The sequence below is a fragment of the Brachyistius frenatus genome, unplaced genomic scaffold, assembly GCF_029030835.1.
Source record: "Brachyistius frenatus isolate BFR_SWC_R1_liver_20210118 unplaced genomic scaffold, ASM2903083v1 Contig_144, whole genome shotgun sequence".
Taxonomy (NCBI): domain Eukaryota; kingdom Metazoa; phylum Chordata; class Actinopteri; family Embiotocidae; genus Brachyistius; species Brachyistius frenatus.
Genome location: NW_027210743.1, coordinates 738,441 through 756,061, shown reverse-complemented (window position 1 = coordinate 756,061; position 17,621 = coordinate 738,441). Strand labels below are relative to the sequence as shown.

Here is a 17,621-nt window from a genome sequence, read left to right as displayed (position 1 = left end):
ATATTGGTTTCTCGTAAGACCAGAGGGTGTAGGTCTGGTTTTCCAATTATTTCTCCAATATGACATGAAAAGCCATTCAATCTGGAGATATTTGTGTCAGGTGTAGAAACTGTTCTCATCTGTTTGGTCTCCCCTCCAGAGAAGCCAATCATGAGGATGCTGGACGCCCGCGTCGGAGACAAGGAGGCTCAGGAGTTTGTCCGCAGGCTGAAGGAGATTGAGAAGTCAATGGAGGAGGAGTAGAAGCTGTCAGCGCTGCCCGTGTTGGTGTTTTCTGACCACGTCTTGCGACATGTGCTTTTGTACTGGTACAATGTTTACAATGTTAGATTTTTTTTAATTTTTTTTTGTTTCAATGTTCTTGTTTGTTCGGTAAATATACCAAAATGAAAAGAGGAAAAAAAGGAATACAGTGAAGCTTATCGCTGTTTTCTCACTGGGAGATGAATATCCTGCCACTGTGCAACTCTATGCTGTCTCAGTTAAACTATATTTCAGAATTCAATGGATAGTTGATCCTAAATGTTAGTAGTCTATATTTTTTGTAATGAGGTAATTGTTATCTTTGCTGTATAATCTTTGATATAATAGATTTAACATTTCAGAACTATTTTGTGGAAGTAGCTTATATATCCAATAGTAATCCGTCAAAGTCTTAATATATACCTCAGATATGCTCATTAGTTGCAGGGGACTTAAACGGGTGTTGAGACTTTTCACATTCTTCACAGAAGTTGTGGAGATAAAATGCATGAAAGCGTATTTAGGATGTGAAAGCCTGAACCCACATTTATTTTCCAGGTCATACTGTGTCTTACGAACAAACTCTTTATGATTTAAAAACATATATGTGTTGTGGAGGAAATCATGAAGATGCAACGCATGGCTTTGGGGGAAGTGCACTTTCTGAGACTTGGTGTTTTAAGGTCAGTCAGACAGATCAGCAGCAGGGAGGTCTGAAACTCCCCCGAGGCACACGGCACAAGTCGAGTTCATTCAACTTTTCAGATTGCTCTTCACAAAGTTTATGATGGGTCACTGAAGAGGCCAAAGACCGTGTTACCTCGGTGGTGGGAGGACCAATTGTTGTAGCTTTAGCCTCTTCTTGTGTGACTGTGACAGCAGAGAGTTGGTTTTCATGTTTACAGAAATACAAGTGAGTTGTTTGAACTTACAGTAGCACATTGAAAGAAGCAAATGTATCCGTGACTATGGAAAATGTTGTTGCCTAGTGAACTGGTTCATTTAAAGAACAGATATTCCAATGAGGGAATAAATTACCTTTATATTCCTTTAGTTCAGCATGAATTGATATTGTCAGCTCAACGTTTTTATGCTAGTTATGTTTTCAATTTGTTTCTTTACTTTTGTTCGGAACAAAAATACTTTAAACTATGATGTCTTCTTCGTACCATAGTGCATGCATGTTGACTTACGAAAAGAATAGTCCAACGAAAGAAGAACAGATTTAAAAGTTGGATTTAATTAACATGACGAATAGATTTGTTAATAGACTTTGAATGAATACTTTACTTATGAAATCACTAATCACTGCCGTTTTGTACTTCTTCTCTGACAGTAACAGAAACTATATTCAGAATCCTTCATATTTTCATGGTCACTCCAAAAACCTTGATCTCTCATTATTGAAAGGGAGCAAGAAGAACTGTGTCGTCCTCAAAGACAATACTGTGTGTGGTGCAGTGGGTGGCTTCATGATTAGATGGTAGCACTTCAAAAACATTTATTTGGAGAAACCGAGCTAATTGCAGCTAATGAGCTCGTGGTGTTCACACGGCTCATGAAACGACCATCAAAGTTCACCAAAGCCTTTGCCGTCCCATTTTCAAAGTTGTGCATGCTCTTTGTAGGACTGCAAGGATGAAACTTTAAGTTAGTGTCGCACTGTGGAGCTTAATCTCTTGAGGGGTAGAGAAAAGAAACGCATAATGAACCTGTGCAGTGGCATAATTATACTTAATGGGCTAGGCCAGCCCTCCTTCCCTGCTGCAGCTATCGCTGGCCTGACAGGCATAATTCAACAGTAGCTCTGGCCAGTCTCCCAAAGCTGTGTCTGTGAGGCTGGGTCTTCATGTTTTTTTCAATGAGAAGATGAGGGTCAAAATACAACCTGGAATCCCACCACTATTGTGTTGTGAAGAACATGAATTATAGTTGCATTTTTATGCAGGTGAAAGATGACAAAACCTTTAAAAAAAAAAAAAAAAGTAAATCACAAATTACGACTAATTAATAGAGTATCCTTCATTTTACTCAGTATTATCATGACCAATCAAGGACTACCCTTACTCTAGAATAGTTAATAATGTTTTAAAAAAAAAGATAAAGGCCCTCTGAAGCATATTAAATTGTAACTGTTGAGGATGAAGTCATGGACTAATTAGCCTAAGTTCAATCATTTGTGAATCCAACTCTCATCAATAAGATTAATATGAATTCATTTGAGTCCTCCTCGTTCAAGCGCGAGTGAAGGAAAGGAAATAGGAACAGGAAGCATAAATACAGACTAAACAAAAAGTACTTAAAGGTTTTTATTGACTGAAAATCTGTCCTTCCAAACGGGAGGTTTATTTTTGTCGAGGAAACTGGACGTTATTGTTGAAAATGTAGCTTGAAGTTTATCGTTGAGAAACATACAGGTTGGGAAAATTAGGTAGACTCCTCCATCCTTGAAACCCTCAACAAACATGGTTATGATGTTTTTGGAGTTTTTGCTTGTGTGTCAAAATGCATTTATGAAGAGGAATTACACAATCAGGCTTATGTGTTTAAAATCACACTTTTGTCTTTGAAAGCGACCGTTTTAGACGAGACAACCGGATCACAAAGCAGGATCAGATGTGTCGTGAAGAAACACTGTAGCAAGTAGCGAGAACTCGGCACCAAAACCTTCACACCGACAGCATTTTGACAGTGATGTACCTTTACTGTAGCTGCTTGTGTGTCGTGCTTTGTCGTTTATCCTGTGGAGTCTGTAGAGGATGAAGCACGCAGAAACCATATCTATGCCTGGGGAGTGTGCTGCATTACAGGGATTGTTCAGGTGTTCAAGAAGCCTGCCTTACTTACAGGGAGCGGGGAATTCTTTCAGTCCATCGGAACAGAACTTGTTTGTTCGTTCGTTTTGTTCTTAAGATACTTCAGGTAGAATTTCCATGAGTATTGTTACAAAACTGTTGAATTGTTACTTTATCAATATATATATATATACAAACAAGGACAGAAGGATTTCAGTGTGAGATTTAAATATTTAACATTGTTGCGATTCTATTATCTCTATTATTTTAAAAGCAGGTGTTCTGGAAAAATGTTTACAAAGAAAAATGCAACCATTATATTGTCAAATAAAGCTAATACTATACTGTATAGTAAACTATAGAAGAGGATCGAAATGCAGGAGTAATTAACATCTTTCTAACAGCATTGTAAGTTAAATGAAATTTCACCGGGATAGTTTTAATTGAAAAAACATTTCCTGTTCTTTTACTTGAGAAAGTAAAAAAGTGTCTTTTCCAGTTATTTAAGACTTGTCTATTCTAAGTCACAGTATTGTAGATGTCCTTATGTTGCTCTTAGACAGGCAATGTGGTCATTATTTGTTGAGTGCACTGATTTGTTCTGGTAAAAAAACATTTTTTTTTCAGATTTAAAGATCGCATTGAAGTGAAAACTGAATTAACAGAATCTCACCGTGACTTATTTCATGACCGTCAGTGCTGACATATTTTATTTAAAGTATTATATAGAATTATCGTTGAATTGAGTATTTGGTTTGAGGTCTGCCGTTGAGATTTAAAGGCAACAGCCGGTGAAAAGTATTTGAGGCGAAACACCTTCAATTTGTTATTGTAAAAGTGAATTATTTGTCCTTGAATTGTAAATGCCTGTGTTGCTGTTTACTGGATTATACCTTTGGGAGATGTCTATGACCCCAATAAAGATTGTATTTAAATTTGTATGGGTTTGAATTATAGTTTGATCCTGATAGATGTGCACATGTTGTTCCAACTCAGCAGGTGTATTTAATGTGTAGAAATGCCACAGGCTGACGCTGACCTATTTGTCCACTTCATCTTTCCCACAATGTCATCATCCTCGCAATCAATCTCCTATGTTCCTACTCTCAGTCCTGTGTCTCTGGCTTACCTTGACCTTTATTATTTTACCTCCCCTCTGCAGCAGCTACCTGGAGCTCAAACACATCCTGTAACACAGCAGCCACTGCAGAAAATAACACAGAAACAGAACAGTTCATTGTGTCCACTGTGGTATTACAGGGCCAGCGACACATTCACTTTACTATCCAGGTTTCTCAAACAGCTGTGAGAATGGTAGATTAGACCAGGATTCCTCACAGCTGGAGGACGCGGGTGTCCATGAGTGCTTATACTCTACTGAGTACTAGTCGATACATTTTAAATCAGAAGCCCGGTGATGACTGAAGGGTATTGAATTGCACGTTGGCTCAGGTGTGGAGAAGACCTTGTCATCCAATGCAGACATCATGCCCTCTAGCCAGTGCCTGCGCTCACTGTGTGACAGCTCTCTGGTCCTTTAGTGTCTCTGTGCAGCTGGGGGCTTCTTATACTTCAGCAATACGAGCAGTGTTTGTGTGAGAGGGAAGATCGAGACATATTTTCATGAGGATTTCCAATTTTTAACCACTAGATGTCCTCGTAATTTCACAAATCCTCAGCCCTTAGTCGTGCTGCTGGCACTATGCATGCAGACCTTTGTTTATTTACAACATTGCCACTTAGTGACATCGGCTCAGTTAGAAATCTACCCTCTGGTATCCTCCTGAGGCTCATGGTCATTTGCCTCCATCAAGGAGACGGTGTGTCTCCCAGATTGCGTTTCCCAGCAGCGGGGACATTGTGCTCTGAGACAAATAAACATATCAATTACTGCAGAGCAAAGTATGTGAATACTTTACTTTGCAAGTAAAAGTCTTGCATTGAGTGGTAATTTAAGTAGGTTGAAGTATCTTAACTAAAACGAGCATAAAAATCCATGACGTTATTTGTTCATTATAACACTAGAGATTTATTAATGTGAAAATAGGTTGTAGCCTGAAGCTAATTTTAAAGATTTTATGGACTACTAGAGGTTATACTATAAAATATATCATGTTTCTGTGTTAAATCTTAATTTGAAAGTATTAACTGTTGCTGTTAAATTTAAAGGAGAGACAATAGTGTTCCCTAAATATGGATGGAAGTAGTTGCATAAAACTGCTATAAAAGCTCTTTGCCTCCTCTGATATAATCACTTCACACTTTGATAAATGCCCCGATTTAAAACGAAGCCACCGAGAAATAAAAAGTTCTTCATTTGTCGATGGTTTCGTGGTTCGAGAGGCTACAAAGAGCTTTCCCTCTCAGGTTTTCTTTAAGTTTTGGCAGCAGGGGAGAGAGGTGGGAGCCTTCAGTTGGTGTTGATCCCCAAGAATGTTGGCAGAGTCTCTGCATTGCTGTTGCTCCTCTGCTGGCTCTGGCAGACACATTTAACAGCGCGCTGATCCCGCAATGTCTTATCTCTCCTCAAACAACCCAAATCCTCACCACAGAAATGTTACACTGCAGAGCCCATCTCCTCCCACTGCAGCAGCTCAACCGATCCCCCACGCATACACCCTATCCCCTTTGTGTGTGTGTGTGTGTGTGTGTGTGTGTGTGTGTGTGTGTGTGTGTGTGTGTGTGTGTGTGTGTGTGTGTGTGTGTGTGTGTGTGTGTGTGTGTGTGTGTGTGTGTGTGTGTGTGTGTGTGTGTGTGCGCGCGCGCGCGTGTTTCTTAGATGTACGATTTCACACCTGCAGATTCTCTGACATGGCACTGCATGACACATCTGCCGAGGGAGGAGTGGTGTGTAATTAATTCAACCAAACCAAGCTATCGTGTGTGCCTGTAAACCTGCATGTGCTTGCTTTTTGGCATGAAGTTATTCTAAGTGTCTTTAAAGTTCCAGTTCAAAGAATGAAAGGAATGAATACTGCTGATGCACTTCCACAGAAATGTCCTGGGACTTCAGGAAAAATGTGATTATATCCGACATAGCATATGTCTGCTGGCAGGACCTGAGAAGTTTCCTTTAGAATAAAGGAAGGTTCCTCCAGGGTTAAGGACATAAACACCTGTTGTCTGCAGGTGCATGCTTTGCTGTGGTGTCGGCGTAATCAGGCTCTTCTGAAGTTGGCCTCTTTTCTCCAGCAAAAGAGATGTGGGAAGAGGCCGACACAGCAAGGCCTTTGTGGCTCCAGGGGCATCTGTTGGAGTGAGAGGAGATAATATTGGACAGCTTGCCCTTGAGGAATGCAAATGGGACAGTGTTTGGGCTGAAGCCAATGGCTTTCTGAGCCTTTTAACGAGACCCATTGCCCGAATCATGCCTTTAGCTTCACACAGATCTGTGTCGACTGATCCTAATGAAAGGGAGAGTAAGTGGTCCAGTACTAGTCTATCAATATGGACACGCAGGCTTTGACTCATTCCTATCAGGTTTACGCCAATGTAAAACCAGTGAGGGTTTGAGGGCTCCTACATTACGCACAAAAGTCCACAATCAAGCATACACTGTTTAACAGAATTACCTCGAATTCATAGGCTAGGTTACATTATTAACATTAACAACAGGGGAAACCCAAATCCAAGATTCGGCCCCAGATTTTGGCCTACAAAGCTAAGTACAGTCACTATTTTCATAAGATTTAAGCCAACAACAGTGGGACTTTGCTTCTTTGAACTCTCATGTAAGGATATATGAAACATGAGCCTGACTTTAGTGACCACAGAAATGCATTTGCTCCGGTCACTACGAAGTGCTGTCCTGTGCTTCGTACAATATACTATTTTGACCTATTGTTCTCATGCATTACGCTTGCAGGTGACATCAGTTTGAGCACGCAGTTCACTGCTCAGAGCAAAGATGATAAGGTTCAACTACCATGGCTGACCAGCAAAGTCAATATGAAAAATTGATGGTCAGCCTTTATATAGATTACAGTCTTCCAAAGTCCAATAGATGCATGACATCAAGAAAACTACTGAAGCTGTTCTGCTTTATATTTTATATCAACAAAGGATCAAATGACTTCTGATAATGCAAAAAGAGCCTAGACTCTTAATTCTTCAGTAGCCAAAGTCACATGCAAGCCAAGGCAATGCAATCAAATTTTGCTGCTTGAAGATGGAAATTTCCCTCAGACATTTGTGAGAGACCAAAACAGAGCAAAAAGAAGAGTAACTGGTGGACTTGTATTCATCAGGACAGCAGTGAGTGACAAAATCACTGACCTACTCAATATTTCTGCCACATTAATACATTCACTTTCAGCTTGGTTGTTTGTTGCAGCACAATTCAACGAGCATTGTGGTGTATAAACATTATATTCATCCACCAGTGAACATTTGTCGTAGCTTTGTATCTTATTGTTGTCTTGTTCTTTGTCCACAGATGCATCACATGAAAAGGGCTCCAATAATAATTAACTTCCCTGTAAAGAGTGACAGTTGGAAGTAGTTTAAAGAACAATCTAATCAAGCAGACACCCCACCATCTGGCTCCTCCCCTGCTGGTGCCCTTCCAAAGTTTGGTTTTCTAGCCTTCCTTCCGTCTTTCTCTTCATGCTCTTGTTCAAATGTCTTCAGTGTGTTCACACAGTAATTGTGCTGTAGGCTGCGGAGAGTCCTATATTATTAGTTGTGACAGTTGTACAAAGTAGATTATGTACAGCGACACAAATGTGCAAGGCCTTAGTACATAAAGAACAATAGCCTATGGGCTTTTTGGACAGACTGAGAGGTTTTCACATGAACAGCATCTGATTTTCTTCCAATCTTTGTTTTTGCCAACAACAGCCCAGGGGAGGCTCATTGCTTCCTTTAACAACACTGATCATTTCATCATTGCTAGTTCTGCAACATATCTAGACATCTTGTTTGTGAATTTACTCTTTTTCTGGTAGACGATGAATGCCTGAGTCACTGCAGGGGGGTCAGTTAAAATAGAAAGCTTACAGCGGAGGCTATAGCTTACCCCATAGTTTAATGTCTGAGACCGATGTTCATTTTGGGACTTAAATAATAACAGAACCATTTTCTTTCCTCACAGACGGCTTTGTGAAGAAGTCATTATTGTGGGAGAGCATGTCCACATGAATCCTCTGTTTATCCACTCAGTTCAGCAAGCACTCGAACTGCGGTTCGCTCAGTTGGTCACAAACACGCACATCTATCCCCAGCTATTTCTGCAACAGTATAAAAACTTCCATGGCAGTGTGTACTCACAAACAAATTACAATGATGAAAAAAAACACCAAAAAAAACCGGTCCAAGTTCATGTGTGTTTTATTGAGGACCGATGACACCAACATGCCTGCAAATTATTGTTGGAGGTATTTTTTTACAATAATTACAGGATTGAAAGCAACCATTATGCATCATTCGTCAGCTCCCCTGTTATTCTCCTTTGTCTGTGGAAAGTGTGATATCCACATTGATACTGGATTTTCTCTTGGCAGCATTTTTTTAATGCTTATATGGGGAAACTAACAGTTCTTAACTTGTCTAGTGGTGTTAAAACAAGCCCTTACTTTTACATTTGGCCAGCACAATTTGCTGCTTGCTACATGGTAAGACTTCACATGCAAGAAGCTTCAGATTTCTCCAAGCAAACAGGAAGTTGGTGCGAAAATGTGGATCAGGCAACATGTCATCCAAAAAGGATATGTACAATTTTAAATTATGGAAATAAGAGAATCAAAAAGAGCTTGGCATGAGAATATGCATAACACTGCATTCGGTGTGGAATACACTGCATGAAAAAAAGTATGGTAATTTCACCGGAATGCATGTGATATAAATATCTTGTTCAATGATAGGTTGTATTTAAGGTTGTACATGCATGGAGAAATGTATTTTATCATGAGACCTTTGTAATGCTCATACCTTAAATTATTAATATGTGTAAGTGAAGACAAGAATGATTAAGTCTGCTCATTATTACAAAAGCAAAAACCAAATTCAAAGGCATTTAATTTGTCATTTGTTCTCCTAATAGTTTTAGATGGCTTATTTCTTCAACTTAGTCAATACTGTTTATTAAAATAAACATGAGTATTTCAACACAGTGTGCACTTTTTTCCACACTGTTTGCTTTGGCAGTGCAAGAGCAAAATGGCAGTCTTTGAGGAAAGCTGTATTTAGGGATCATGCCAGTAATCTGGCATTGATAAAACAGTTCAAACAGAATCATTTTCCTTTGGCACCCCATCCATTTTTCTTCACATTAGTCATATACTGTGACACAGTCTTACTTTTACTACAATTAAACAGGCACACCTTTACTATTTCGGGCATATGGTGACTTGCTTTTCTCCCTTAAAGTAATATACAAACTGCATCCTCTCTCTTTCCACCCAGAGTGTAAGAAGGTCACGAAGAGTGAAGATGGCATCAGAGGGACATGATTTGAATCCACTACTGGAAGCACGCATAGCACTGCATCACTGACCAGGGTGACATTAAAGATGACATTTTGACCAGAACTGTATAGTCCTGTTGTTATTCATTCTTTGTCACTGTTGCCCTTTTCAGAGGCAAGAAATAACAGAGCCCAAGTCTGAATTCTTCAAAGCAGCAGCCATGCCACCCAAAGTCAGTATTAATTGAATCTGAAGGACCACCACCCTCGTATTTATCTCTGAGTGGCTGGTGTATTCTTCCCTTTCCTTGCTACAAAGACTAATATCCTCTGGTGGGAAGGCCTTTTTTTGTCCTCTGACCGATTGTGGTCAGAGTAATCTTTAGTTCATTTCCTATTACATCTCTCCACGAGCGGGCATTCGAGGGTCAAGTGGTCAGTCGCAAAACCAAAGTGTTCACATCTCCGTCTTTGAAGTCTTTGATGGCCACTAACTAACAAAGACGACTGTATCCATGGCCACCAGCGGTGAAAGAGGGAGAATGTGATCAGTCACTTCAGCTAAAGTCTCCTGGTTCATTTCAAGGTCAGCAGACTTTTTTTTACACTTTCCAAACTTTGTTGGACAAGAAACACATTATGTACCAGACCTTTTCAGCTCCTTTGTAAACTGATGTTATGATTCAGGAAACGTTGACTGCTGAAGCAAACTTTAACACAATGTGCTCTTGACCCTCATTTGCTTTTTTTATGACTGCAAATTTTTCAGAAAATAAATGTAAGAGAGGCTTCTTATTTTTCAGTGCCAACTATTCAGTTTCCTTGGAAGAATTCCAGTCTGTTCACATGAAGGATCCCATGCCCTCTTTCATTGCATGCATTAATTGGATGGTTGTGCAGGGCATAGTGTAAATAATGTCGTGAAGTCTAAGTATATTAAGAAGTGAAAAGTTGATTTATTTTAGCAATTTACAGATGGGACAATGCAGTACATTCTTTTTCCATGTACAGTGAACACATTTGTGAAAATGGAGACTATTTCTGCAGCAGGTCACTGAAAGTACCATAAAGCCTCCCTCTGTCAAAGTTCACAGGGTGGGAGGTACAGCTGGATGTAGTGCTCGCTCTCTTTCTCTGGACTGGACCTTGGCCTGGAGGCTGTGGGAATGGACTGAAGGAATTGTCCCAATAGACAATAAGGGTGAGAAACACAAATCCAAAGAGAGGCTCTGTGGTCTCCGGGCCTGTGGGTACAGTATGTGAGTTAGAGGAACAGTGTGTAATATCAGCCTCTCTCTCTTGCCCCCAGACCTTCACATACCATCCCATCTTCAACTTTCCCTGGATAGTGGGGTCTCAGTTATGGGGGTGTTGGCACTTTCAAGTTGTGTGTGTTTTTTCATGGACAGGAGCAGCTGTTAAAATGTTATCCTACTATTCTGGCCAACCACAGTGTTTCACAACTGGCTCAGCTGTCCAATGTTTTGTTTCAATGTCTCCTGTGATCTTGACTTCAACTTTGAGAGCCTGTTTACCTTTCCAGAAATGAACATAATAAATTATCAGAGCAGATGAAAAATGAGGCTCTCCAGATAAATTTTTCTTACCAATGACAGCCTTTTCAGATTGCTTGAATTTACTGACTTTATATTCCGTGAGGCTTTTTAGAGCCAACCTCTAGTGGCCCTCAGTGGTATTGCACATTATGGCACCTCCACATTTGCCTCACTTGTCAGACCCACTTTTATCTACAGTCTATGCGTGAGCCAAAAGAAAACTGATGGCCATCAAACGTAGTATGTTAAATAGTTATGTTGTCTCCAGATATTTCTTCAGCTGTGTCCAGTTAAAGTCTATGACCAATGCTGTCACACCCAAGTGTGAGTGTGAGTCAGGAGAGCAAAGATGCCACTGCAGGAAGAAATTCAAAGTGACAGTTTACTAGACAGCAAACCATATGGCCCTCAACATGGCAAACTGCCCAACACCTAGCCCGGCTTTCACCAAATATTCCGCATTAAACCTCTTTAGTCAGCTCAAAGCCTGATGGATGTCGTGGTGGAGGCCTTGGGACCACCATGGCAGCTGCCAACACTCACAGTCTGCTCTCATCAGCTCGCAACACAGCTAGTGTGGCCATTGTGGGTTATCGCTGCCGTGTGCTTTTGTATCATGTGGTCATCATGTGGTGAGATTTTCAGAAAAAAGAAAAAGCCCTGCCATCCTGTATTCCAGTAGAATAGCTAAGGGCGCCCCCACCTCCCTTTTGCAAATGATCCAGAGCTAATGCTTGGTAATTCGAGAGTGCACTCAGTCTGAATGAAAGAGGGGAATATTGTGAGTCTGTGTGCCAGCTTGCAGCGAGGTGACATCTCACTCTTATGTCGCCTTGTGCTTGTTTGTTCTTACTGGCAGGCTTGATGAAGAAATTTAAGTGGTTCACTGAACTATTTACTCAACACCATCTGGTCTGAATTCCTTCTGCAAACAAATTGGTGGCCTCTGTTCTCAGCAAAAACCCAACATTAAACGATTTAAATCCTAAATTGTACATTCATACCGAGCATTTGAAGGTTCTCCTTGACGTTAACAGAAACTGAGCGAAGGGGTGCTGATCAGTCATCACAAGCTTTTACTGTAAATGAAGCTTTGACTGCTCTGATCACACAACAGTGTAGAAGCACTCCGCTTCTCTTAGGTACATGTTATTAAAACTGGTCATTTGATAAGCATGCATGAAATGAGTGCACGTAAGTGAGAGGGCCGCCCCCTCTGGTTCTAATCAGTGTTGCTTGTTTGGCGAGCACCATCTGCTGAGGACCAGTCCCCAGCGGGGTGAAACTCAATCCAGATGCCTTCTATTTGGCAACACCAGCACGGGCTCATCCTGTACTCCTGACTGGATTCCATTAAGAACATGGCCGAGTCCTCACATGGCAGCACAGATCTCTGTCATCTTGACTTTATTAGTAGTTTTCAGAAATTAGTTGTCAGTCCTTCCAAAAATCAAGCTCCTATCCTGAGGGTGTTTCTCAGTGATTTGTATGCTTCATTTTCAAAACATGATGAGAGTCAGTAAAAGTCTAAACATGCTCTACCAAGATGAGATCAATCCCAGTTTACTGTTTCATATTTATTTAAATTAAAGGATAGATTATATTGAAGGTAAACTTTCACAAGTCTTTGATAAAAGATCCCTTTCGTTGCTCCACTTTTGGCTCCGACACACAACACAACGTGTAATGTAGAACGAGGTTAACCAATCGCAGTTTGTGCGCGTTTGGTCAGAACCTTCTACGACAGATAATCAGAATCAGTGCATGAGCGGGGAGAGACTGTACTTTATCAGATCAAGTGCATTCACCCACACACTCACACATATCAGCCCAGACAGACAGACAGACAGACAGACACACACACACACACACACACACACACACACACACACACACACACACACACACACACACACACACAGCCTCCCTTTGACTTAAATCCTAGAAACACCCCTTTGGTCGTTACACAACAGTTAAAATCCTGCAGTTTGCCCCAGAATGCACTGCTCTCTTTGAAGTGAGGAGCAGGGAGCTGAGGGTTCGTGGCAATATCAGGAAGAAGTCCTGCGGTAAAACTGAGCTGTCAGTCTGTTTGTCTGTTCATCCACCTATCTATATCTATCTCAAATCTCTCTCCTCCAACATTTGTAGTGGTGTTCTTGCAGCAGCAGATTTCTGTAGACAGAAAACAAATAGTTTGGGTTACTTGGTCCTGTTTTATATTTACAACATAAGTTATATTTATTTATTCACAAATAAGAAGTCAAAAACATAGAAAACATTCAATTATCAATGCATTTGTTAGAGTCGGATTTGAATATTCCACAAGCGTCTCAGCATACAAAGACAACAATTTGCACACCGCAGTGGACCAGCTATTTTTTTTTGGGGGGGGTTGCAGACTTCTAAAGTTATCTGTGTCATAAATCTCTGCCGTGGCTGAATTACAGTGTAGTGTGCGTGGTTTAAAAGAACCATACATCAAACTCAGCACTGAGCCAAAACCAGTAAACAAACCATTAGACATAATGAAGTATTATTTATGGAAGGGCTAATTCTGGAGAGAGAAATACCAAGATAATGACATCAGATATTAATGGGATGGAAACTCTTTTCATGACTAATTCATCCATCAGCCAAACTTCAGAGCAACACATAACATACACAGAAATCATTTTATAGTTTCAGTAAAAATTTGTGATAAAAGCAGGTCAACAACAAAATTGAGTCTCAGTTTAGAAGACAACATTTTCACAAATTTGGATCCAACATATGGAAAGCAGCAGGTAAGACTCAAATGAAGAGGTTAAAACCATTTTGGTTTCTGCAAACAGTTTTATGTACAGATGTAACTTGACAGTAAAGCAGCTAATTTGTGTATTATTTGTGAGTCAGATATGCAGATTAGGTATAATCCATGGATTATAAAAATGGATGGAGAATAAATTGTTGCTGCATTCTGTCCACATTTTTAAAACTACAGCACAATACACATGCATTTTTATGTTATTATGGTGAGGTCTAAGTTTACATATTCAAATACCTCTATGTTATTATGTAACCTTTATTTTACAATTGAAATAGATAGAACTGGACATTAAATATATCTACGTTTATAGTCAATGTGATTTCAAACGATGCAAATCCGTGAAGCAGCGAGACTCTTACTGTACTCTTATTCTTTGATTTGCTTTAAGGTTGTTAAAATCATCTTATTCTCCACTGTCTGCCAGATCTGCATCTGCATTTGAATGTAAAATAAATCCATTAAAGGCTTGTTAAAGGGTTATCGTACCATGTATCCACTGTAATATTGTAAATTCAAATTAAAGCTCATATTTCATCCTTTTGTTTGTGCACAGAGCCTAAAACAAGTGATAAAATGCTATTTTGCCCTTTGAAGGCCCCAATAATGACTTTCAATATACCGCAATAATTATACATCATTTTTGTGTTTTTACTTGCGTTGCATATTTTCTTTCAATTTAATGTAACCAGGTAGAAATTCATAAATGCCCCAAAGGGTCCCAAACATAACTGTTTCTCCCTGAGTCTCAGTATAGAACATTAACCCCTTGTAGCTCTTGTTGAATGCAAAATATAAACCCCTTAAAATGTATTCTAATCCACACATATTATCTGATGCAGTTTCCCAGGTGCACATCAGTTGCAGCAGGGGAAACACAGCTAGAAAATGGTCAACATTAATTATGTAACTGCAGCAGAATGAAAACGTTTGATATGTTCCTTTAATATAGAGGCAGCAACTGACTCTGCGATCTCCATGCTATTTAATGCCACATACTACAGCCGGTTGGTCAATTATATACAGTAGATGTCGGGCCGAATCACATCATCTTTCTGTGAGATCCAGTTCGGTACAAGCGAATAAAGGCTTCTACATCTAATAAACAGCATACATCCTCCACTGCCACTGGAATAGGGGCCACAGATATGGAGGGAGGACAAAAGCTGCCTTGTGTGCAGCAGCAGTGGAATGCTCAGGGAAGTCCATGCCTGCTACCCGGACTTACTCTTATCTGATTGAAAGCACAGGGAGGCCCATGCATTTATTCAGGCTTTCTTTTACAAGCTGGTTAAGCTTGAAGCCAGGCCCTCTTATGCAGCTGATCGTACAGAGTCTCCGGTTCAAGATGTCACCTAGACAAACCCAGTAGAAATTAAACTTTGTGGTGACGTTTTTTTTGGATCAGTCAATCTGTCTTGGTGCTCCTGGACAGAGACAGAGGCGTATTCTTTGTTTGCACTACAGTCATGTGTTTTTGGGTGTGAAGGGATTGTGGCTGATGTAAGAAAAACTGTGTAATGACACCCTTGTGGTTCAGTGACCCCACCCGAGATCCTCCTTGTGTTGACTATAAACACAGAGTGCCACCTCTATGTAACCTCAATATGCTCACACCACTCATCCCTTAAACACATAAATAATGTGCACATGATGAACGCAAGAACAATAGATTATGCTCCTACATTGTGTTGATGTCAGCACTGTGGGAAAGTGAGGTGGGTATGTCCACCACTCTGTCATCTGCTAAACTCTGCATGTCTCTAGAAAATCCTGTGCGGTGAATGCAGACCTCCCATAAAACAAGTCTTCCAGACAAGGGCAGCCACCTCGGTTCTACCTCCACACAAACCTCCCACAATGCCTTAAAAGGGACAATAAATAGGGCTGCTGGCAGGCAAAGGTTGGGTAGGTCCTCGGAGTAAAGCCAGGATGGTGATATGTGATGGAGGCAGACAGAAATGGTTCGATGAATTGTCAGCCAATTAGCTCTGTTCAATGTTATATTTGATATTGCATTTGGGGTTAGAAAGCTCACGGGAGGAATATTTGAGATGTTTACACATAGGATAGTTGGAACCTGCACAGATGATAAGAGAAGCCCTCTAACAAAGCACCAAAAAGAAGAACAATAGAGAGTAGGAGGGCTTTGGAGTGGAAGGGGGCCCAGAGAGGGGCAGCTGAAAGACCCACAGTGTAGCATCGGCAGAGAGAGGGAGGCACACAGCGCCATGCCGACAGCACCGCTCTGAAAACAGCACAGTAAATGTGTTGTGCCACCAGTTCACAGATCAGCTGCTACATTTGTTATTATTCATTATTCAGACATATTGTAACAAAAATATAAATACAACATGCTTTTTTTGTTCTGGAAATGACTCAGGAAGCTGGAATGAATCAAATGAATCTGAAAATCCCGCGGGCCTGCATTAAAGGTGTTTATTGCATCACCCACATGGAAGTTTATGGTTATGATTAGGGCTAGCAAACTATTGAGTCTTGAGCTGGGCCACATGTTTGCTTTTCCTCCTCTGTGTACCTATACAGAATCTCCTCTTCAGGCATTTCTAGTGACACAAAATTTCATTTATTTTTAGCTAAACTGCAACAGCAGATACATTTGAAAAGAAACGTAATTGTAATTGGATTATATTTTCCATGACCATATTGGGAAAGTGTTGTTAATTAACAACTTGCAGTTCAATATACAATGTATACAGTGGTTATAGCATTATTAACCTTTGATATTTTGTATGTTTAAGCACTCACGGGACTTGCTAAGGTTTGGGAATTATCTTGGGAGTTACATATGAGAAGATTGATAGCTCTCTTATTCGTGTACAGTAAGTTATACATTACTCCTAGCAGCCTCCTGACTTCAATTAGCACAAAGAAATAGAAACCTCTGTCCAAAGGAAACAAAATTTGTTCACAAGCACATCTGAAGTTAACACTTTAAACATGATTTATTTAATCTGTACAAGAAACAGAGTGTAAAAACAACAATTAGCAATCAGTTCTGCTGGATGTTGCTGGAAACAGTAACTTCCTGCAGACTCTGCTTTCCTCCTTTTAAGTCGCTCAGTCTGCTCATCTAACCCTTGGGGAAAAAAAGCAAAAAAGGGTATTTCCCAAAGTTTGTAAGCATTTCAAGATCATTGTTCTGGTGTAAACTTGGCATTGTTTTCACTATATATGTTTACACAGATTGCTTAAATGCCCAGACCCTGAGAAAGGGTCATTTCAGATCGTTCTGGACAGTCTGAGCCACATTCACAGTGAGTGAAGGTGGATCCACCACCTAAATAAGGAAGCAGCTTTTGGCCTTGAATTTTCATTTGACCCATTACAACAAACAAACCAATTTTGGTAAAGCCACAACAATTTGATGAGTAGCATGATATCATTACAAAGTTATCAGTAGAATTTGAAATGTCTGGTGATTTACAACAAACAAAAACCATCCAGAAAACATTTGATTCATTAAAAATCTCACACACCATAATAATTATGGTCAGAATATCAAGACACCGAGTTACAATAGTATGGTTGTAGTGTATCTAAGAAGAAATTCTGGCAGACACGAAATACAACACAGCTCATTGAGCCATTTGTCATGTATGTTGTTTGTATTTTGACGTACGTTTTCTTTCACTATATCAAACTTTTTATTACCACACAATAGAGACATGTGACAACTTTGAATAATGACAATAGCCCACAGTATCAGTGACGTTTTCTTACCAGCTGTGGTTTCTAACTTTCTCCAGACCTCCATGATTGTGGCTTGAGGCGTGGTAATCAAAGATTTCCCTACG

At 40.1% G+C, this 17,621-nt stretch overlaps 2 protein-coding genes across 2 annotated transcripts in view; one reads left to right on the top strand and one right to left on the bottom strand.

Annotated features, from left to right (window-relative positions):
- Window positions 1-3,977, top strand: part of baiap3 (BAI1 associated protein 3) — a 35,928-nt gene extending 31,951 nt beyond the window's left edge. The window contains exon 34 of the mRNA XM_069715557.1: window positions 140-3,977. Coding sequence (XP_069571658.1) covers window positions 140-243 — 104 coding nt within the window. The 3' untranslated portion in view covers window positions 244-3,977. The remainder of the gene's footprint in view (window positions 1-139) is intronic.
- The window catches only part of igfals (insulin-like growth factor binding protein, acid labile subunit), a 222,849-nt gene that overhangs the window by 135,422 nt on the left and 69,806 nt on the right, over window positions 1-17,621 (bottom strand). The window lies entirely within an intron of this gene.